This window comes from Vitis riparia, chromosome 10, assembly GCF_004353265.1.
Source record: "Vitis riparia cultivar Riparia Gloire de Montpellier isolate 1030 chromosome 10, EGFV_Vit.rip_1.0, whole genome shotgun sequence".
NCBI classification, from domain to species: domain Eukaryota; kingdom Viridiplantae; phylum Streptophyta; class Magnoliopsida; order Vitales; family Vitaceae; genus Vitis; species Vitis riparia.
The window spans coordinates 15,569,882-15,592,960 of NC_048440.1; the positions used below are offsets into that span (position 1 = coordinate 15,569,882).

The following is a 23,079-nucleotide window of genomic DNA, read 5'->3' on the forward strand; positions in this document are numbered from 1 at the left end:
CTTGGAAGAAATAGGTATGTTAGAATGTAAACCTGTTGACACTCCTATGGATCCAAATGTCAAACTTGTACCAGGACAGGGGGAGCCTCTAAGAGATCTTGGGAAATATCGACGACTTGTAGGCAAACTGAACTACCTCACCATCACTCGGCCAGACATCTCTTTTCCTGTGAGTGTGGTTAGTCAATTTCTACAGTCACCATGTGACAACCATTGGGATGTTGTGATCCGCATTCTTCAATATATTAAAGGAACACCAGACCAAGGTATGTTGTATGAAGATAAGGGTCATACCCAAATTGTTGGTTACACAGATGCAGACTGGGCTAGTTCACCCTCAGATAGGCGTTCCACTTCAGGGTATTGTGTTTTTATTGGAGGTAACTTAATATCCTGGAAGAGTAAGAAACAAGATGTAGTGGCTAGATCAAGCGCCGAAGCTGAGTATCGAGCTATGGCTTTGGCAACATGTGAACTCATATGGTTGAGGCAACTCCTTCAGGAATTGAGATTTGGAAAAGATGAACAGATAAAGCTAGTTTGTGACAATCAGACCGCATTACATATTGCATCCAATCCAGTCTTTCATGAAATGACCAAGCATATTGAAGTTGACTGTCACTTCATTAGAGAGAAGATCGTATCAGGGTGTGTTGCTACAAGTTTTGTTAATTCAAATGATCAACTAGCAGACATCTTCACTAAATCTCTCAGAGGTCCTAGGATTAAAAACATTTGTAACAAGCTTGGTGCATATGACATATATGCTCCAACTTGAGGGGGAGTGTTGAATATAACGTATTTATAGTGTACAATCTTTCTTTCCTTTCTTAACATAGGTCACATATATGGTAGTTAGTTCAACCTAGCCTTGTATATATATTTCTCTATTGTAAGAAGTTAATCATATGAATGAGAATTAAGGTTTTCTCTCTCTCTCTCTCTCTTTCAACACTCTTCATTAATTTTTGTTTTTTTATCTCAATGATAGTTGTGGATAAGCTCATATCTCATGCGTTGGGAGAGTATTGATTTCATATGCTTGTGATTTGATTAAATAAACTACTTAGGAGAGTATTGTTGTATCATTTGTGCATGTGGTTTGTTTGTTGATTGAAGTTTTGAGAAAAAGGAAAAACAAGAAGAGAGTACATTTGTGGGTCAAACCTTAAACATTTTTTAAGGCATTTACTTAACCCCCCACTCTAGGTACCAATCCATGAGATTCATTAACAATTAGTATCAGAGCGGGTTTTTCTTAAATCATTTTCAATCTTTGAATCTCAAAGTATGGATCCTTGTCAAAAGGTCACTTCAATGGTGAGGCCACCCTATTTTAAAGGTGAAAATTATTTACATTGGAAAGTGAGAATGCAATACCTTCTTAAAATGCAAAGCGAAAATGTGTGGAAGCCATTGAATTCAGGTAGACCACCAAAGGTATTGGATAGAGAAGATACTAGATAGATCAAAAAATGTTGTCAAACCTAAATTAGAATGGGGTAGAAGTGAAAATGAAGCTAATGAACATAATGCTTGAGTTATGTACCCCATCTTTATACCATTAGTATAAAAGAATTCAAAAGAATTGCTACATGCACTTCGGCTAAGTAGGCTTGGGATATTCTCTAAATTACCCATGAAGGAATTAATGCTATTAAAGAAACTCAACTTTAAATGTTGATTTCTAGATTTGAGATAATTAGGATGGAAAAACATGAGACTTTTGTAGAACTTCCTATTAAATTGGTGGATGTTATTAATTCTAACTTTAATCTTGGAGAACCCATCCCTAACAATAAAAGCGGTTTGAAAAACTTTAAGATCTCTCTTGAAGAGATTTAAAGCAAAAATGACCAGCATTATGTGGAGTCCCTAAAGATAGATGAACTTATGGGTTCAAACATTTGAGATGACTCTTCAATCACGTAAAAATAGGAAGGGAGTTGTTTTATATACTATTAAAGAAGAGTTTCAAAGTTCCAAAAGTGAAGATGATGAGAAAATGTTTGAAGGATTTGAGAAGTTGATAACTCTCATTTTGTTAGATAACAGACACAAGTTCATTAGGAGTCTGCATGCGACGAATAGTAGGTTACATGTCCAAGAAATTGATTAAATTAGATTTAATCAATTTTATTATCTCGATGTAATATCATAAGGTACTAGAGTGCAGTTAACTCTCTTTAGTGAAATGTTGAGTCAACTTCGGAATTGGATTCTAAGACAGTTAGTGTTTCCTATGGATTTCAATGGTCTCTGCTTGAGCTCACATACCTTTGTGGCACTATTTATGAAGGAGTTTTAACGTAATTGATCATATGTGTGCATAAGAGCATTTTGGTAAAAATGTAAAGTTACATAGGAACTTGTAATTATTTAATTTTAAGTTTTCTGATTTGACTAATTAATTAATTAAAAAGCATTCGGACTAATAAATTAGTTAGAATCCAATAGGCTAGATGAAGTGACCTAAGCCTACAATGGGCTTAAGTCACTTAAACCCACGAGAAAGGCTATATAAACCCTCTTAGGGTTTAGGATTAGTCATTTGTTTCATTTTAGTCTTGCATTTAGAGAGAAAACCCTAGTTCTCTCTCACTCAAGAAGAAAAAAGAGGAGCCTACACTCCTCTAGTGCCAGGACAAGGAATGACCATTGGGTAGAATACACACTTGGCTTTTGAGGTCATTATGGCGACAGGATTTGGATTTGAGAATATTCAAACCCTACATATGTTTCTAACACAACCTTCTAAGGCCAAAGTTAAATTTTTTATGTTTCCATTACACCTAGGATCTTATTAGCATGCTCGCTAGCTTAGACGTCATATCCTTCATCTTTTGCAAGTTATTTCAAGTCATGAGCAATATGGGAGGTAGTGGAAGAAAGATTCACCATGAGGCTTGCTATGTAGAATAGACAATATCTTTCAAAAGGTGGAAGGCTAATGCTAATTAAAAGTACTTTGTTTACTTCGTCCATATTTTTCATGTCTTGTTTTGCCAATCCAAAAAAGATGTGCTTGAGACAAGAGAAGATTCAAAGAGATTTCTTTAAGAAAGGAAAGGTAATGAGAAAAAACTTCATTTGGTAATATGGTCAATTGCGTACATGAAAAAGAAGAAAGATGGTTTGGGCATCAAAGACTTAACTATTCTAAACAAGGCCCTGCTTGAAAAGTGGAGTTGGAGATATGCTCCAAAGAAAGAGGCACAACAAGTTGGATTGGGTTTTAGAGGGTTAGAATTGTTGGGTCAAGTTTAAAGAGCCTAATTCAAAATTTTGGAAGTCAAAACTCAAAAAATTGATGACGTGGGGTTAAAATCGCTGAAAAATCAGCGAAAAAAACATGAATATAAGGAAATATAGGTTAGTTGAGATTTTAGAGGTTATTGTTGTGTCGGTACCCTCCCATACACATATTTCGGTGATATATCTCCGAAATATTGCAATATTTTAAACGTTGGCTGTGACGATATAACACTAAGCATTGCTTTCCCATCATTGTTCACCATAGCTGACTTAAAGGATGCGGGCGGGGTTGCATATATTTGGGAGGAGATAAGAGGAGGAGGTTAATGGAGTTCATGTTTCTCAAGACAATTTAATGATTAGGAGTTAGAAAATGTTGAGGCCTTTTTAGAAAAGTCGCCAAAGTATTCAATGAAAAGGGTTATGGAAGACAAATTGATAGGAAGGAATCAAAGAATGAATGTCTTTTGGTCAAAGCCTTCTACTATTGCTTGGAGCTAGAAAGAGAAGCAATTTTTTCAATAATAGTATGGATGCCATGGGTGCCAACAAAAGTAGGATTCTTTGTTTTGGAAGTAGCTTGGAGGAGAATTTCGACCTTAGGTCAACTAAAAAGAAGGGAATTACTTATCAAAAAAAAAAACTAAAAAGAAGGGGATGGACTTAACCAAATATATGCAATCTTTGTAAAGTAGAGGAGAACTCAACTAATCATATCCTTCATTATGCTGAAACGAGAATATTGTGACACTTATTTTTTTTTTTTTTTTTTGATCAGAAACGAAGATAAATATATTAATAGAAGGAAAGATACATGAGAAAGAAAGAAAAAAGAAACAAAAGAAACCACAAGAAGGATGAGAGGTCCTTCCTACACAATCTGAACAACATAAAAACCCCCAACATTAGCTAAAAACAAAGAGAAACCCCCAAACTCAAACTTTTGAAGAGCAAACCTCACTCCAGTTGAGTTGTAACACATTTAAAGGAACTCCTCTAAAAGCTGCAGAACAAGAAGCCCAAAGAGAGGAATAGAACAAAATCAAATCCCATAACGTCTCTTCCGATCTCCCTTTATCCTCAAAAATCCTATTGTTTCGCTCTTGCCACACTATCCAAACCAAAGTGAGACAAGCAACTTGCCAAAGAGTCTTGCCTCTTAAGGAGTTCCCCAAGCCTTTAAAAGCAATAACCAACATGTCCACAAACCTCCTTGGAGGGACCCAAACCAGCCCAACTAGCTTGAACAGCTTGTTCCAGAGCCCAATGGTAACAGGACAATGAAGAAAAAGGTGATCAATCGACTCCCCATTTCCCTTACAAAGAATGCACCATTGAGGACAAAGGGACTTGTAAGGTCTTCTCAACTGCAACTTGTCATTGGTGTTCACCTTCCCATGAGCTACTAACCAAGCGAGGGCCTTAACCTTTGAAGGGGCTTTTGAACTCCACAAAAACTTGGCCGGAAGGAACAAAATAGGATTAGAAACTTTTGACAAGGCCAAGAAAAAAGATTTCACTGAAAACAGGCCTGATGAAGACAAAGACCACACTCTATAATCAGCCAAAGAATGAGAGAAACGCACTGAACTGAGGGAGGACATTAATCTCTGAAGGAGATCAATTTCAGAGTCGGTAAGATTGCGGCGAAAATTTAAATTCCAAGCCAATGGAAAGGAATTGCCAAGGACATTTGAAATAGTGAGGTTTTTCACAGAAATAACTCTATAAAGATCAGCAAATTGCGAGCACAAAGATTGGTTACCCCACCAAAGATCTTCCCAAAAGCGAATTCTCTCCCCATTGCCCATCACTAGACGAACAAAAGGGGAAAATTCCTGGAAAACTTGAGCAATAGCCTTCCAAGGACATCTGTGCGACCATCTAACCACCATGTTGGCGTCCCATCCATTAGGATGTGTCCCATATATACTCACTATAACCTTATGCCAAAGACCACTCCTTTCTCTAGGGAACCTCCAAAGCCATTTCCCTAAGAGAGCAATATTTCTCAGAGAAATCTTCCCAAAACCCAAACCTCCCAACTCCTTTGGTCTGCTAACAACCTCCCATCTGACAAGATGATCTTTCTTCCCTTCCCCTGCCCCAGACCACAGGAAATTCCTTTGCATCTTCTCAATCTTTGAAGCAATTGAAGCTGGGATTTTAAATAGGGAGAGGAAGTAACTAGGGATGTGAGACAAACACGACTGAATTAAAGTAATCCTCCATCCCAAAGACAAATAGGCCTTTTTCCAACCATCCAACCTTCTCGAAATTCTCTCAACCACTGGGTCCCAAAAGCCTATTGTCTTTGGGTTCCCTCCCAAAGGAAGACCTAAATAAGATAAAGGCCACTCAGACACTTTGCAATCAAAAACCGAAGCCAGACAAGACAATAGCTCCTGCCTAGTGTTAATACCAACCATGGTGCTTTTCTCTAAGTTGATTTTTAAACCAGAAACTTGCCCGAAAACCAAAAGGATAATCTTGAGGTTTTGAAGATGTTCCAAAGAGGCTTTAGAGAAAAAGATAGTGTCATCTGCAAACTGTAACAAAGACACTCTTGTCCTATCCCTCCCCACAGAAAAACCCTCAGTAATCCCAGTTTCCTCTGCTCTGAACAACAATCTACTTAGAACATCTGCCACTAAAGTAAAAAGGAAAGGAGAGAGAGGGTCTCCTTGTCTCAAACCTCTAGAAGCCTTAACCCAACCCTTTGCATTCCCATTAACTAGGATTGCAAAACTAGAAGAAGACAAACAGCCCCTTATCCATGATCTCCATTTCTGGCTGAACCCCTTTCTTTGAAGCACATGATCTAAGAAGCCCCAATCCACATGATCATAGGCCTTCTCAAAATCGATTTTGAAAACAATTCCTTCCTCCCCTGACCTTCTTTTCTCATCCACCACTTCATTGGCTATCAACACAGCATCTAGAATGTGTCTCCCTTCAACAAAGGCTCCTTGAGAACCAGATATTGTCTCATGAAGAACTTTGCGTAAACGCCCTGATAAGACCTTAGCAATTATCTTATACAAACTTGTAACCAAGCTAATTGGTCTATAATCTGAGATTTTAAAAGTTTGACTTCTCTTAGGCACCAAAGCAATGAAGGTCGCATTTGTACTTTGGTTTATTACCCCATTGGTGTGGAACTCAATAAACACCCTCATAAGATCCTCTTTTATCACATCCCAACACTCTTGATAAACTGCAATAGTAAAACCATCAGGACCAGGGGCCTTTTCCTTATTTAATTGGAAAACTGCCATGCGAACCTCCTCTTCAGTAAAAGGCCTATCCAGCCAAACTCCACTCTCTCTAGAAATAGGGACCCAGTCTATTCCTTCAATCCTCCAAGACTCACCTACCGGTTTGGAATAAAGATTCCCAAAGAAATTAACAATCTCCTCAGAAATAACCTCAATGCTGTTCAAAGTCTCCCCCCTCTCAGAAATCAGAGACTTAATGAACTTCCTACTTCTCCTTCCTGTGGCCACTCTATGAAAGAATTTAGAGTTACAATTCCCTTCTTTAATTCACTTAACCCTAGATTTTTGTCTCCATTGAACCTCTTCCTTTAATAACACATCCTCTAACTCCCTTCTTCTTAAGGTTCTTTCTAACACCAGATCAAGATTCAAATTCCCTTCTTGTTCAATTAGATCAATTCTACCTAAGTCCGTCAGAATGAGCTTCTTTCTCTCTTTTAAATCACCAAAGGCCATTATATTCCACTCTTTCAACTTTGACTTAACAAACTTTAATTTCCTCATAAACTTGTGACCTTCCCACCCTTCACCCGTACATTCTTGCCACCAAACTCTAAACTTCTCCTTAAATTCTGGATGGAGCAACCACATATTCTCAAACCTAAAAGGAGTCGGACCCCACTTCAAAGGATTTGTTTCCAAACAAATAGGGCTATGGTCAGAGGTCCATCTAGGAAGCGCCTCTTGAAAACTTTGAGAGAAAAAGGTATCCCACTCAGAAGAAAACAAGAACCTATCCAATCTCTTACAAATAGGATCAACTTGCATATTTGACCATGTAAAAGCCGCATTCCTTAGAGGGGGGTCAAGCAAGCCACACTCCCTTATAAACTCATCAAAACACCTCATGTTGAAAGTTAATCTGGTCCCACCCAATTTCTCAGATATCCTCCTAATAACATTAAAATCCCCTCCTACACACCACCTTGGGGATGTTAGACCATATAGGTCTTGAAGCTCCAACCAAAAGTCCTTCCTCCACAACGGATTAATCGGGCCATACACTGAAGTTAACCAAAAAGATCCTTCCTCACCAGAGTTAAACTTCACAGTTACAGAAAAGGATCCTAACACCTTCTCTGTACACTCAAACTTACTAGAATCCCACAATATCACAATTCCCCCTGAGGCCCCACAGGCTGGAAGAGCAGCCCACTCCAAACTCTTGCCTTTCCAAACACTGCTCATAAACCTCCTGTCCCAAGTTTCCCTCTTTGTTTCCTGAAGCATCACAATATCTGGATTGTGAGTACTTAAAAACCTTCTGACAGTCCTCCTTTTCTTCTTGGATCCTAATCCTCTCGTATTTCAGCTTAAAATCTTCATATAAACCAAAAAAAACCCAGTACAACCAGCATCCAAACCTAATCCTCTCCTCGGTTTCCAGAAGCATTTCTCCTTTTCCTTCTGGAATAAACCTTGTCCGCAAGAGAATTACTCTGGTTTTCTTCTCCCGCATCTTTTCCATTTTCTCTGACTATTCTGATCCTCAAACTCTCCAAAACCGACTGAACCTTGACCATATTTCCAGGCGTGAGTCCCTCAACCTGAAAACCTTCCGAAGGGAGGATGGGAGGTTCTGGGTTTGGGGACGGAGCCTTCCCTGAGGCACAAAGCTTCTCTCGGCTACTTAGAGCATCCTTAGATAAAGGACAGTCTTCAGAATTTCGGTTAGAGGTTTCTAGAGGAAACTCCACTCCTTCCGAACGGGACACGCCAACATGACGACTGGGATCAACAACAGCAAATTTCGGAAAGGGACTACGCTGAGAGACAGGGCTTGATTCCAAAGGAATCGGAGAAAAAGCCTGACATCGAGAAGGAAGAACCGAAGAAACAAGGGATTCGGAGAGAATATTTGGATTAAAAGCCCCAGCCAAAGGAAGACCCTTCTCAGAGAAAGCTAAGGAAGGAGGACGAACCTTTTTTACCCAGTTGCAAGGCGAGATCCCTTCGTCTCCCTCTGTCCCCCCGGTGAAGTGTCGGGATTTTTCTGAAACAGGAGAAAGGGCGCCCTTCTTGAATACTGATCTACCCCACATAAAGCCTCGATTTGCTTTCGGTGCGTCATCCCCATCTAGGTTGCTCTTTGGGTCAAAAGACGTCACCTTTAGGCTCGGCGGCCAACTCCTCGCCTTGCGTCTTCCGATAACTGATTTACCTTCTAGCTTTGCTGACTCTTGAGAATGTGTTATCGGCAACACCTCCTTTGCAGAGGTTCCTGATCGCTGAAGCTTTGAAGACGAAGGCGTTGCTGGGCCATCGTTAGAAGACCCTGCTTCAGTTTCGTGGACTGGACCCACCCCCGCAAAAGGCCCAATATTCTTCTCCTCAAAATGGGCCCTAGCAAAACGGCCTTTAAAAATGGCTTCTGGATTTGTTGGCCCGTCAACACTTCCCGCCGTTGGGCCCAAACAGTTCTTCCCCCTTCCTTTCACCACTTTAGCAGCTGAATTTGAAGCTGAAGACTGAGCACGAAAGCGCTGACGAGGCCTCCAGAACTCATTATCCCTAGCAGTAGCTCGTAGCCCTTCAACGTTCTTTGGCCTCTGGTAGACGCAACCTTCCGCTGACGTAACTTCGTCCTTGCTGCGATTTGACTCTGGCCTGAGAAGAGCGTCTTCTTCAGTTTCTCCGATGACGGAAACTGCAACCGTAAATGACCAAGCTCCATCTTCCACCTCTAGCAACGCTGGTAGCACGACATTTGGATTCATCTCCACCCACATCTTTGCCTTCGACAAGTCTACGAGCTTCAAAGTTTCCTTTGCCACCTTCGTTACCCTCCCCCATTTCTGCAGAATGAACCTCAACTGAGTCTCATCCCATAAATGGAATGGAAGGCCTCTCAGTTCTAACCAACCCCTTCTAAACTTTCCACCCACAACCGAGTTTTCTTTTGGCGACCATCTCCTCAACGCAACAACCCCTCCTCTCGCTGTTAAACTCCCTTGGTCTTGAAACCACATAGCTCTCCTTGCAGAATCCACAAAAAAGCATCCCTTGTATTCGGAAATGGGAGTTACCGACACCATCCCTTTCGTGCCCATCATCCTCGCAATACCTTTCCCTACATCAAACCAATCAAGTATTTTTCCTTTACTCTCACAAATTACAGCTCTTGCCCATTTTCCAACTGGCACCGAAGCTCGGTTTCTATGTCCTTCCTCTGCAACCACATCTGCGTAGGACCGCCCTTCTCTATACATTCCTTTGCTCACCTGAGTCTCATTATCTTTCTCCTTCGAGACTCTTACAGCCTGATCAGACAAATCTTGGACTCTAGAAATCGCCTTCCTAAGGGTTTCCCACCCATTGCCTTTAACACCCTCAGGAACAATTAGCACTAGAGGTTTTCTTTTTGCTACAATTTCTGTGATTTTCATAAATCTCCCTCTACCATTGATGCAAATCTCCATCAAATGCGTCCTCGTTTTGCCCCTCATCTTCCGAGTAAAACCCCTGGAAGCCTCCAAATCCACAGCTTTCTTCAAATGTTCCACCAACCAATCCATCTCCTCCTCACCAAAGCCTAATGAAACAGCATAACCTCGGCTTCTCTCTGTTATTGAAATCCACATTCCCCCATTGATGCCTTCAAACTTAACCTGAAAAGCCTTTCTTTCCACGTCAAATCTTTCCATTACCAGGCCTCTCTTATATAATATTGTGACACTTATTGTCTCATTGTTTAAAGTTGAGTGATGTATGCAATGGTTAGAGAAATGTTATTAAGTTGGCAAGTGACCTTGAGGGGCAAGAAGTGCATGAAGGTGCAAAGGGCAGCTCCTTTATGCTTATTTTAAACCATTTGGAATAAGAAGAATCATAAAGCTTTTGTCAATGAAGAACTATTGGACTCAAAACTCTTTCCTATGCTCTCTTTGGCTTTGGGCAAGAAAATCTATGTCCATTCTAGATTTTGTTGATTAATTAGGCTCTTATTGATGAGAGCACAGTGTTTCTTTGTTCATCTCTCCATATGTTTGCCTTTGCAGCACCTTTGTGTACTCCTTATGTACTTTAGTGTGCCCTTTTCTAATTAGGTGTTGTTAATAATATTATTTTTTGACCTATCAAAAAAATATATCCAATATTCTATCCTTGATCAATTTTCATGGCTTTCTTTTCTCTAAAATCCAAGTTAGCGGTACTCATCATTTTCTTACATCCACCTCCAACCATTACGCATTTTTCCTTAACTCCCACTATCTCTAAATCCCAACCACGTAGTATCCACCACCTCCAATCGCCCCACTACACATTCCAATAACCATCAAATCTCTTTCCCACTCCCATGGCAGTGATTACAATCTATCTTTCAACCTTTGCTTCAATCCACCCCAACCAGTCTCTTTCTACCAGAGTCCAAAGACCTAATCAACTAAGGAGGTGATAAATAACTCCATTGTGGTGATGAAGGTGGTGTGGCTGTGGAAAGATGAGTACACTTGGTGTCATGACAGTGGAAAACCATCTTTTCCACATGGGATTTGGTTGCAAGACATGTGATCCCTTGAGATTGTCCAAGTCACAATAACGACCACGTGGCATAGGGTGGATACACGTCAAGCAATGACTACCTCATGTGGAGTTCACAAATAGGACATCAATACAAACTGTTACAGCATTAAACTTTTTTTGATAGGTAAATAAAAAATAAAAATGTATTAAAAGCGCTTGCAAAACGGCACATTGGAGTACACATGAAGTATACAAGGACAGGCCACGAGGCAAGCAAGAGGGGAGAGAAGAATCAGAAAACCTACCACCCTACACAATAAAGCCAACCCCTTGAAACCAACCCTCCTCCTCCCCAGAAACCTCATACAACAGAAGAAACAAAACAACTCCCTCACAAGACAACTGTAGAACCCCCGTTAATCCTCCCATTTCCCCTAAAGGAGCATGGAGAGCTATTGTAACTAACAGTGCACTCAAGCTTCCGTAATTCCCTCTCGAGACGGGAAGCCGAAATCCTCTTTCCACCTGAGATCTTAACCTAACGCCCTTTTTCTTTCCTCCAAATTCTTCAGAAATGAACTAATCTCCTTCTCGAACCCCACAACTAGCATCCCCACAAAGTTGCTAAATTGAATAAACTTATTGGGAAGGCAAACAGGATCCTCTCCCTCTAAATCGCCGGCATGCTCCAAGGCCCTAGAGGATCCCAACTCCTCAGCCCTAATTTCCAACTCCTTACCTGAGGAGTTCTTTGAATTGCTTCCCGCAGCCTCTAACCATCCTACAGTAACATCTAAAGCGGCCTCCTAGAATCCAAAATCCCCAAGCTAGGAGGGTTAGGAAACCTATTTGCCCCCTCCACTAGAGCTTCATCCGTGAACTTCACACGAGACCATGACACTTGCAAAACTTTCTCATCTACCTCATCTTCACACGAGTTGGATTTGTCTTGAGTTTTATGCTCAAGACAAGCATTAAACTCAAGACAAATCCAACTACTATCTAAAAGTAGAAGTATGATTTAAGTATTAATGCAACCTCACCTTGTGGCTTTAATAAAAGTTTGAATTCAATGGAATATAATAAATCAAATGGGGGGAAAATGACAATGATGAAAGCAGTATTCATTTGAAATCTTTACATTCCATAATATTTGATGTGGACATCCCCACTATGATACAGTTATAATTATGGCAGTTAGGAAAATTATGTGGGATGCAAGACGTATTTTATTCAAGTTCTTTATAATGTGAAAGAAATTTAATCCAAAATTTGAAAGTGAAAGTGCAAAGATGGAATAAATTGTGAACTGAAAAGAAAGGCTAAAGTTGTCTTTAGGTAAAAGTATTATACATTTACATTTTTTGAAGGAGAATACTGAGAACTGGGATCCAATTACAGACATGCAATCAAATGCAATGCTCATGGAGCCAAGGAATGCAGATTATCTTCCAAGTAAATTCAGATCCAACAGTCAACAACATCCATAACTAAATAATTAAATCTACAAATTCTGATAAAAGAAAATAATAATTAAATCTAAGAAAATTTAAAACAGATCAAGCAAACAGAAAATTAAGCATCCAAGTCTAGGAACATACAGACTTTTATCTGAAACCGAGATTGTACCCAAGATCGAATTTGATAGATTTCCAGATAGCCCGTTGCCAGTTAAAAGGCTAAAAAGAGGACATATGACACATTTTTAGCATGATATAATGGTCATCTTAGCATGGTACTAAAGCCATTTCAAAATATCAAAGCTTAAAGTTAATCGCTCACGTGAATTTTGGTATTCTTGCAGTGCCTGGTATTTCTCCTTCCAACTTGTTAAAGGTAAAGTCGCTGAAAAAAATTTAGAGAGCAAAAAAGGGCAGGCTTATCTCTTCAAAGGATGTATTCCATCATTGTAATGACAGGAATTTAATTAATATTTAAAGCAATAAAGGAGCTAATGACAGATTTACAGGAGCATATAACAAAGAACAAAAACATATCATTTAAAGAGCAACGTCAATTGGTTTAGTTGGCTATTATGACAACAAAACTTTTAGACATCAAATGAAAGCTGTTGATATTTCAGTCAGCCTTGGCAGCTGCTCCTCTTGAACATCATTATATGCCTGTGATGCTCGCCTTTGCCCCATACTTGGTAAAACTATTAAAATTCTGCCGTGTGATACTATTAAAGTTCTACAGCATGGTTTTCTATATTTGCTTTCAAACTCAATCTAGTCAGAAGTTTAACAGTTATCGCAGGGAAAAACTATTGTTGAGAATCTTACTTCTATGGCATTAAATTCTAAAATTATCTATCAAAATGTCAAAATATTTTCATTTCTTAGGAAACCCAAAATCCTGTTAATTTTGAAACTCTACAGTGCCTTTAGGAGGCCTCATACAAGTACACATGAGAAGACTGAACTTGATCACACAAGGATCCAGCCTCCCAGATTAAACCCACCAGAGCAACTCACAAGATATAAGATCAAGATTCCTCCAAAGATCACAAAGAAGATAAATCAAAAACTCAAAGAATCAGGCCAGGCTAATCATCACCACTAAGCCAAAGGAGCAGATCATGTTTAAATCGACTGATCATCAATAAAAGGGGAGTGGTCTCTGAGAACAGGGCACTCAATTGCAATCCCCAAAGATTATTGTCTTTAAGAATTCCTGGCATTTTGCTCAGTTTCTTGAGGGCTAAAGTAGAAAGGTTTAAAAGTTGGCAAGGGAAATATACATACATACATATATATATGCATCGTATCCTCTTTAGTTTGGCTAAGTCAAGTTAGGTCAGCAAGGAGCTAGTTTATTTCTTTCTTTGTACATAAAATCTTTTTTAAGAGTTTCATTATAAAAATACATTCTAATATGGATTAATATTTGTGCCATAGCTTAGGAACAGGGTCATATCATTGCCAGATGAACCAACATTGATACTATAAAATTAGATTGAAAACATATTATAGGACATGTGTACGGAGATCAATGAAGTTTTAGACTTGCAGAGTCAGCAGGTTGTTCATTATAAAAATACATTCTAATATGGATTAATATTTGTGCCATAGCTTAGGAACAGGGTCATATCATTGCCAGATGAACCAACATTGATACTATAAAATTAGATTGAAAACATATTATACAACATGTATATGGAGATCAATGAGGTTTTAGACTTACAGAGTCAGCAGGTTGTCCATTTGCCAAATAAAATCTGGGATTGTTCCAGACATGTTCAGGTTTCTCAAAACCCTAAAGATGAAATTCAGGACACTTCAGTGGTTCTTGATAGCATATTTTAAGTCAGCAAGATACATTCTGTTAAGAGGAGCATTTGACATACAGGTATCTCATGTCGTTCTGGTTACCCAAACTCTGAGGAAGTGTGAAACTTGTCCCATTCATATCTGTGATCCTCCTGTGCAAAGAGAAGACACCATAAGTAGGGGATGCTTAAATCCTCCAGTACCGATATTTTGTCAATCTACCAAAAGTGAAAAATTCTTTAAAGCATGAGGATTCATAGAATAAGTTGAGAAGGTCCTTTTACTCACAGGTCATTCAATTTTTCCAAACGAAAGATGCCATCTGGGATGGGTCCTTCCAGTCCACTTGCATATGTTTGTCTTCAATGATGCAATAAAACCATAAGTGGTAGTATATAGTGGAACCCTTGTATTTCATTCTCAAAATGCAATTAACTTTACTATAGATAAGGATCTTACAGCCTTTGAAGTTGAGTCCAGCTCTCAACAAAGTGAGGTATGCTTCCAGTAAAGTTATTATCACTTATCCTACTGCAAATAACAACAAAGGAAGGCCCTCTTTTGATGCGAAATTATGAAGGAAATCCATATGTTCAAAGAGAAAAATAAATGGGAACTTACAAATCCTGTAAATTTTTCAACCCGGCAAGGCTTTCTGGCAAATTTCCAACAAACTTGTTGGAGGCAAGTATCCTGCAGTCATAAAATGGCACCAAAGAATTTTTGTTATTTTGATTATTGAAGTCCATGACAACAAACAGAACTAATGATCAAACTAGCCTTAATTTTCATTTTTCCTTTTGTTTTCTGTTTCTCAGTCTTTTTGGGCAACTAAACATTAGGCAAAATAAACTTTCTCAACAGAATAAAGTACTTCAATTGAAGAGGAAGAGGAATATATAGGTTTTTGACGTAAATGTGGATATAAAGTGATGTGTCTTACAGCACTGTTAAGTTGGCCAAATTCCCAAGCTCCTGAGGAATATTTCCAGACAACCGGTTGGCCTCAAAGCTCCTGCATTTTCTTGCAATTAAAATAACAATACAAGAACAAGCAAAAAAATAACATTGTCTAACCAATTCAATAGAACCATGTCAAAAATAAAATAAATTTTACAAGATCAAAGCATACAAGTAAGTGAGATTGGTAAAACTTCCCCATTCCACAGGGATTTCCCCAGATAAGTTGTTGGCAGTGAGTGAGCTGCATTACAATTTGTGGTGATCATGTTCACAAAAGGGGGCAAAGATCAGAATCAAAATCAAAATAAAGGATAGAAAAAGAAAATGAAATTGGACTTGAATGAACTTGAGCAGGATGAGGAAAATAGACTCACATAAAATTCAAAGACGTCATTGAAGCCCATTCTATTGGAAGTTTGCCTTGAAGGCAATTCCGAGTAAGATCGCTGTGAGAAGACACAAAATTTCATATATAACATGTTAATTGCATATATATACATTCACACTTCTTTTGTGAAGATCCTTACAGCTTTTGGAGATAGGGAAGCTGAACCAATTCTGGTGGGAGTGTCCCGTTAAGACTGTAACTCTTGAGGAATCTGCAATGCAACAAATGAAATATCAAACGCTAGGGTAAATTTTTCTCAAGATGAAAAATCATACAGAGGTAACCCTTCATTTGGTTGCCAAGAAAAGCGAGGAAAAGAAAAGAAACCAGAACTCCGGTTTCATAGCCGAACGAGGGTTTCGTGTTCTCCATGACTCCAATAAATGAAACATCGAAATAATCATTCGTTTCGTTTTCTTCTAATATATTTTCTTGGCAACCAAACGGTGATGAGGGAAAAAGGAAAAATTGATACATGGTGGTGATATGACAGGTGGTTTGATTATCGAAAAAGCAGTTGCAGAAGACGGTGTTGTTCTTGTCCTCAACTGACGCCACATGTGGTGGAATGGGGAGTTTCTCATCTGTACAAGGGTCCGCACTTGAATTCAACCATTTGGCGCCCATTTTTGTCACAATTTGTTGCAGAGCCTCCACTGCATTTACACTCTCTGGTTATTGCTAATCACAAACTTGGTTTTAGCCGGGAAAGAAACGGGACTTTTTGTACGGATACAACCATTTTTTTAAAATAAAATAAATGAATTTTTATATTTATTTTCAATAATAATATTTAAAATTATTTTATTTATTACATAAAAATTTGTTGGAAGTTGAATTACTTTTTGTTTAAAATTGAAAAAATATAAAAGACAATTATAATTAATTTCATTCAAACTCCTTCAATTTTAATATAAATACACTAAGTATTCTTAGATTTCAAACTTCATTACCAAATGTATTTTATATGTAAAATATATATTTTTTTTAAGAATTATTCAACTCACTTACTTAAAATACTTATAGTAAATAAATTAAATAAATTTATTAAAATGATAATCGAAGAAATTTGAAACCAATGATCAAATTTTAGGAGGTGTAAATATAATTAATTTTAATTTTTGTAACTTTTTTTATTATCCAAAACAATAAAGAAATAAGGAGTTTGCTTCATTAACAAAAAAATATTTTACCTGTTTGACAACTATATTTTTAAAAATAATTTTTTTAAACTATTTTTGAAATCCGTTTTATAATGTTTTATAAAATAAAAATTTATCTGGGATCTAAAATATTTTTAAATGCATCTTAAAATAATTTTTATGTATAAAGTTTCATTTTTAATTATTATATATTTTTATATAATTATTTTTTTAAATAGTTGTAAAAAAAAAATCAAGAGAAAACAAGTTAGAAATTCATTTATAGTATTGAGAAAAAAAATCAAACATATTTAGGTATTGGGAAAATATGTAAAAGAAATCTAAAGAAAACCTTACAAACTTCGACAATCGCAATGAATATGAATAGAAGATATGAAGGAAAATCATCGTAAAGGACTAGTGGAGAAAGAGATTGAAAAAATAAAATAAAATAAAAAATTCTGGAAATTATTTCCATTTAAGATCCTTTTCATTTGGGTAATTCTGCACCATCCCCAATCATTTCTATCATCCTACAAAAGATTTAGCTCTTCTGGAAAAGACAGTACGCAGTTATGATCAGACTGCACAAACAGAAAGCAAAACATGTAGAGTCAGAAGCCTCTTACATTCTTTGGCAGGTAGCTGCGCACACGTCACTGATCTAAAGCAACTGATCGACATGGTGATCAGACAGAAAAGAAGGAGAAGAGGACACTTCTTGGAGAAGAACATGGTGATGAGCATCGTACTTTCAGATCAAGAATATGTCTTTATTCTTCAATAACCAGACAAGCTCTATAAGCTCACAAACGACATAAATGATAAAAGTCTCTTCACAAGCTGTGTAATTTGGAAACGTAGAATGTGGGATTTGATTGTCAAGTGGGTTTTGAATATGAACTACATTAAGATTTCTACCAGTGACCAGTCATATGAAATATTTAATCAGGTGGAACAAGCGAATGAGAACAAATCAGCGTTCGTGGCCGTCAAATAGTTGGACTATGAACCAGCTCAATAATTGCATCTTTATCCCAAACAGGGCATGCATTCCACTTGCATGTGACCTTCACCCCAGTTTTGCCCATTGTTTTACAATTTTTCAGTTCGTTAAACACTACGGTTATATTAAAATACTTTAATAGTATTTGCCTTTTATTTAAATAAAAAAAGTTAAAATATTTGACTTTATTAAAAATAACATATTCACATTATCTAACATAACTAAACCGAATCTATTGATAACAAGTTTATTTTAGTTATATTAGACGATGTTAACGTGCTACTTTTAGTTGAATAGAAAAAGTCAAATATTTTAGTTTTTTCTATTTAGGTAGAAAACAAACACCACCAAAATAACAAAAATTAAAATTCGAAATTCTTCTATACATAGATTTTTTTTAATACTTTTTTCTCTCGTCGGTATTTTTCAAGAATCAAATATAGTCAAATAACAGGAAAAAAAAAATTCTTTCAAAATTCACTCAATCATCTACATATTTTTATACCGTAACTCGTCCCAAAGTCAAATGCAAGAGCAGCTAAAAAATTTTCAAAGTCAAACTAAAGAATAGTTGGAAGAATTATAATAGAATTGTTTTTTTAAGATTTTGATTTGAAAATACATGCATGGGCCGGGCCAGACGAGCCTTCCTTGTCCCTCCAACGACCACCAAATTCCATGCATCTCCTAATCAAGTCTCAATCGATTTCCCTCTCCATACTGTTGTGGCGGGCTTATGAATATGTCAAACTCTGATGAAGCTTTCAGAAAAAAACAAAAAAAAAAAAGAAGATAGAAAAATCATGTCTACCATGATATTTTTTAATAAGATCTTTGATCAAATATAAAATATAGTTGTTATTTTCATGGCAGCCCATTCCCACTTAAAAGTCTCCGTTTGGCTGCTGTGCGATATCACACTAGAAAGGTAGGATGTTTGTGAAGAGTAAGATAATTTTAAAAAATAATTTTTAAACTATGTTATAGAAAAAATAATTTCAAATTTATAGTAGTTTTTGTTAAATAGGAAAAAGAATATTATTTTCTTTTAAAATCGTCTCTTTGAAAGACTATTTATTTATTTTTTAAAAAAATTATACAAAAAAAAATCATCTTTTGAAATATGATTTCTAAAATTCATTTAAAAAAAATTACACTTTAAAATCGTCTATTAAAGAAATAATATCTTAAAAGAAAAAAATGGTAATATAATTATTATAAATATATTATAAAATTAATTGAATTTATTTACTAAATTTAATATATAAAAAATTATAATTATTGAGATATTTATCAACAAATATATATATATAAATATAAATTATGTTTAATATTTAGATATTGATTTAAAAAATATTTTCTTTTTAATCTTCAATTTTTTATTTAAATTAATTCAATTAATTATAACTAATAAAATTAATTTAGTTTGATATTGTTTTGAATTTAAAAAAACAATTTATCAAATTTTATGTGAAAAATGAGTTTATAAAAAAATTTGTTATTAATTTATTAATAATTATTTACAAAATAAATAATTTTGTTTTGTTTTAAATTTTAAATTAATTTTATTATATAAATTTTAAATTAAAAATATTAATATTTAATTGAGTTGGTTTTTTAGTATTTACATTAACAATATTATTGGTTTTTTATAATCTTTATAGTAGGTGAATTTGATTTTTTAATATAAAAAACATTTGACAATTAAGAATTGATTTGATGTTTATATTTATCATGTATATGAATTTCAAGACTTTTATTTGGATATATAATTTTTTTAAAAAAATAATTTCTTAAATTATATTTATTTATTTTTAATTGATCGATTTTCTTCAAATCTATTATATTAAAAACTCAAAACAGTTAATCATTTCTTAATTGATTAATACTCAATTTTTATATAATAAAAAATTTCCTCAATTTTTTTCTTAGTAAAAAATAGTTAATCATTTCTAATTTTCAGCGTATTAAATTATTTTTAAACAAATATTTTATTATTTTTTCAAATAACTTTAGTTGTTTATCATTTATAATTACTAAATAAAATATTTTAATATACATATTATTAATATTTCCTTTTAAATTGATTAATACTCAAAAAATTATATTTCTTAATGCTGAAATTTTTATTGAAAATTAATTCATTGAATAAAAAATAAATTTATTTTTCTATATTTTATTCCTTTATAGTTAAATTTTAAATTAAAGATTAACATTTTAAATTTTAAATAATAAAATAAATTTAAAAATTAAAACAGGACAAAATTATTTATTTTGTAAATAATTATTTAATAAATTAATAACAAATTTGGTTTTATAAACTCATTTTTCACCTAAAATTAATCATTTTTTTAATTACAAAGCAAAAGAATCAAATAATTTATTTAATTGAATTAATAGATCATTAATTAAAAAAATTAGGAAATGGAAAAATGGATTTTTTTTATTTTTTATTTTTTTTTTAAAATCATCTTTTCAAGAGAATATCTACCCCTTACCCCTGTCTTTTTTTTTTTTTTTAAGACGTATATGATTTTTATAATATAATTTTTTTAAAAAGAAATAAATCATTTTTTTTATACCGATAGTTTAGGAATTATTTTTTAACGTAATATAAGGTCGTCGTCTCAACTTGAGGAGAAAAGTCGTGTTTGGCATGGAATGATGGAGAGAGGCGGCATTTGAAGTAGTTGCAGCTAACAAAGTCAGTAGGGCCATTAATTTGGCATACCCCCATGCAGAGGCAGCGTAACTATGACGTATGATCAAACCGACAAAACCTCACAGCTTCCTCTCTCCCCCATCTACACTAAAAATTCCTTTTTATTGAATTGCTAAGAAAAAAAAGACGTCAAAAATCTTTATATCTTTAGACTCTTTATCACCCATGTGAAAGAGAAATAAAGTCAGGGATTGATCTCTTACATCATCATGTTCACATGGATCGATTATTACACGTCGTGTGTCTGACGTGTCTTACGTGTAACATGAGAGTTTGAGCATGGCTTGATTACTTACAAAACATCGTGTCATCATCAATGTCACCTTAACCTTGATGTATCATGTATGATGCTCGGAAACTTTTCATTTTTTTTTTTTCTTCTTCGAGGCATCTCCTGAGTCCTGACATAATGTTGCATCGTCTGGAAATGGAAACGGATGTATCCAAATACATCCTTGATAACCCGAATGTCCTGCTTTACCCTTGAATAAAATGAATATATCGGTACTTCGATTTATCAGATATATCGAAGATATATCGACGGATATTTTGGAAAAAAATATCGATAAACCTAAAATTGATCAGAATTTATAAAAATATAAGAAAAACTTCATAAAAATATAATTAGAAGTATAATGATATTTTTAAATTATTTTATTAAATAATTTGATATATGTATAATATGATTTATCATATTTGATAATAATATTATATGTACTAATAAAAAAACTATAAATTTCATAAATATATATTTATTATTAAATTATATCAAATATTATTCATAATAATATTTGTGATATTTGCCTATAATCAAGGAAGAAAATATCGAGATATTTCGACGATATATAGAAGAGAAATATCTGTTCCACAATATTTTATCAATTTTCACAAGCTTTTTTAGTTGGCAACAAGCCAACCGCTGGGGCAAGTTTGCCCCTTGATATATAACGTGCACCAAATATATATAAAGTCAAATTCATCATATAAACATAATTTTAAAAAATAAATTAATTATAATTATTTTATAATTAAATAAATTTTTTCATCTATTTGAATACCAAAAATATAAAAATTATCATGATAATTTTCTTCATAGTGTTTTTAATATCATTAATATATTAATTAAGTATTAAAAATTATACATATATCATCATTTATTTTATATCATTCAATACAATTAAATTAAATTAATTATAATTTTAATATTAAATATATTAATAATATTATTTGATAATAATATCATATGTATTGATAATTGATAATATATATATATATATATATATATATATAAATTTTATAAGTGTACATTTATTATTAAATTATATCAAATATTATTTCATAATAATATTGTGATATTTGATTATAATATGTTTAATTTTAAAATATATTTAATATTAAAATTATAATCCATTTAATTCAATTGTATTAAATGAAATAAAATAATTTATGATATATGTATAATTTTTTAATATTTAATTAATCTATTAATGATATTAAAAACACTATGAAGAAAATTATCATGATAATTTTTATATTTTTGGTAATCAATTAAATGAAAATTTTTTATTTAATTATAAAATAATTATAATTAATTTATTCTCTAAAATATTCTTTTAATATTTTGTTTATATGATAACTTTGAATATAAATATGTTTGGTACAATATATTTAACAAGAGACACACTTGCCAAGACCCGGGTTGACCATTAGAAATATTGGGAAAAATCAGTGAAATATCACCATATAGCTGATATATCGGGAAATATTGGCAATTTTTCTCAATATTTCTCCTAGCCAATATTTCTTCACTTGATATTGTTTCCATATGCCCCAATACGTGATATTTCGCCTATATATATTGAAATTTTCAAGAGTGGTGAGCACCCCTTGAGTTTAGAACAGACTATATTTACATGATTAAGAGTCAGACATTACAAATAGTATCAAAGTTTGATCTCTAATCTAATATGAGCCTTTATTTATTTGATCCTACAAGGGATGTTTGTTTATTTGGTTCTACAATCATATGGGACACAACAAATATGTTGTATCTGTATGTGGGTGATTGTGATATCCCATTAGATAGACAACAAAATTATTAGTTCTACATACATACGAGGTTATTTTAATTTTGTAAACGAATTTTAAAGTTGTAAGAACCCTTAAACTTAAAGCGAACAATATCTACGCAGTTGGTAATAGACCATTACAATATGCATCTAAGAAAAATGGATGTTTCTCTCATATTATAAGAAGTGTATGTTTCCTTAATAATAATTATGGGTGATTGATTTTCTATACTCGTTAAAGTTGTTATACTTGATGTAATGCTTTGATGACAATGCATCTACCTGAATTTGCGAGGGTATAACTTGTACATTCAAAATGGATTTGATGCATCTTATTGGTATAGTTGGTCTCCCCATTACTCTAAACTTGGGGATTTGATTTGAGGTCTTAATTTTTTTGTTAGAGCTAAAGACTCAGTAAGACAAGAGTAACACATAGAGTTGGTTTGGTCATAAAACAGAAGGAGAATTGTCATATCTTTATAACACATGTCATCTGGTCTCATATTACCTTTCAACA

General features: G+C 34.4%; 1 protein-coding gene across 2 annotated transcripts in view; it reads right to left on the bottom strand.

Moving 5' to 3' along the window:
• LOC117923317 (probable LRR receptor-like serine/threonine-protein kinase At1g29720) overlaps positions 1-17,641 on the bottom strand; it is a 40,229-nt gene extending 22,588 nt beyond the window's left edge. For both annotated transcript variants that reach the window (XM_034841569.1, XM_034841568.1), the window contains exons 1-13: positions 17,392-17,641; positions 16,096-16,276; positions 15,760-15,831; positions 15,607-15,678; positions 15,402-15,473; positions 15,213-15,284; positions 14,891-14,962; positions 14,729-14,800; positions 14,558-14,629; positions 14,347-14,421; positions 14,184-14,255; positions 12,780-12,842; positions 12,599-12,676 (exon numbers count right to left, since the gene is read on the bottom strand). In XM_034841569.1, the coding sequence (XP_034697460.1) occupies positions 12,599-12,676; positions 12,780-12,842; positions 14,184-14,255; positions 14,347-14,421; positions 14,558-14,629; positions 14,729-14,800; positions 14,891-14,962; positions 15,213-15,284; positions 15,402-15,473; positions 15,607-15,678; positions 15,760-15,831; positions 16,096-16,276; positions 17,392-17,509 (1,091 nt within the window). In that variant the 5' untranslated portion in view covers positions 17,510-17,641. The remainder of the gene's footprint in view (positions 1-12,598; positions 12,677-12,779; positions 12,843-14,183; positions 14,256-14,346; positions 14,422-14,557; positions 14,630-14,728; positions 14,801-14,890; positions 14,963-15,212; positions 15,285-15,401; positions 15,474-15,606; positions 15,679-15,759; positions 15,832-16,095; positions 16,277-17,391) is intronic.
• Positions 17,642-23,079: the final 5,438 nt, after the last annotated feature.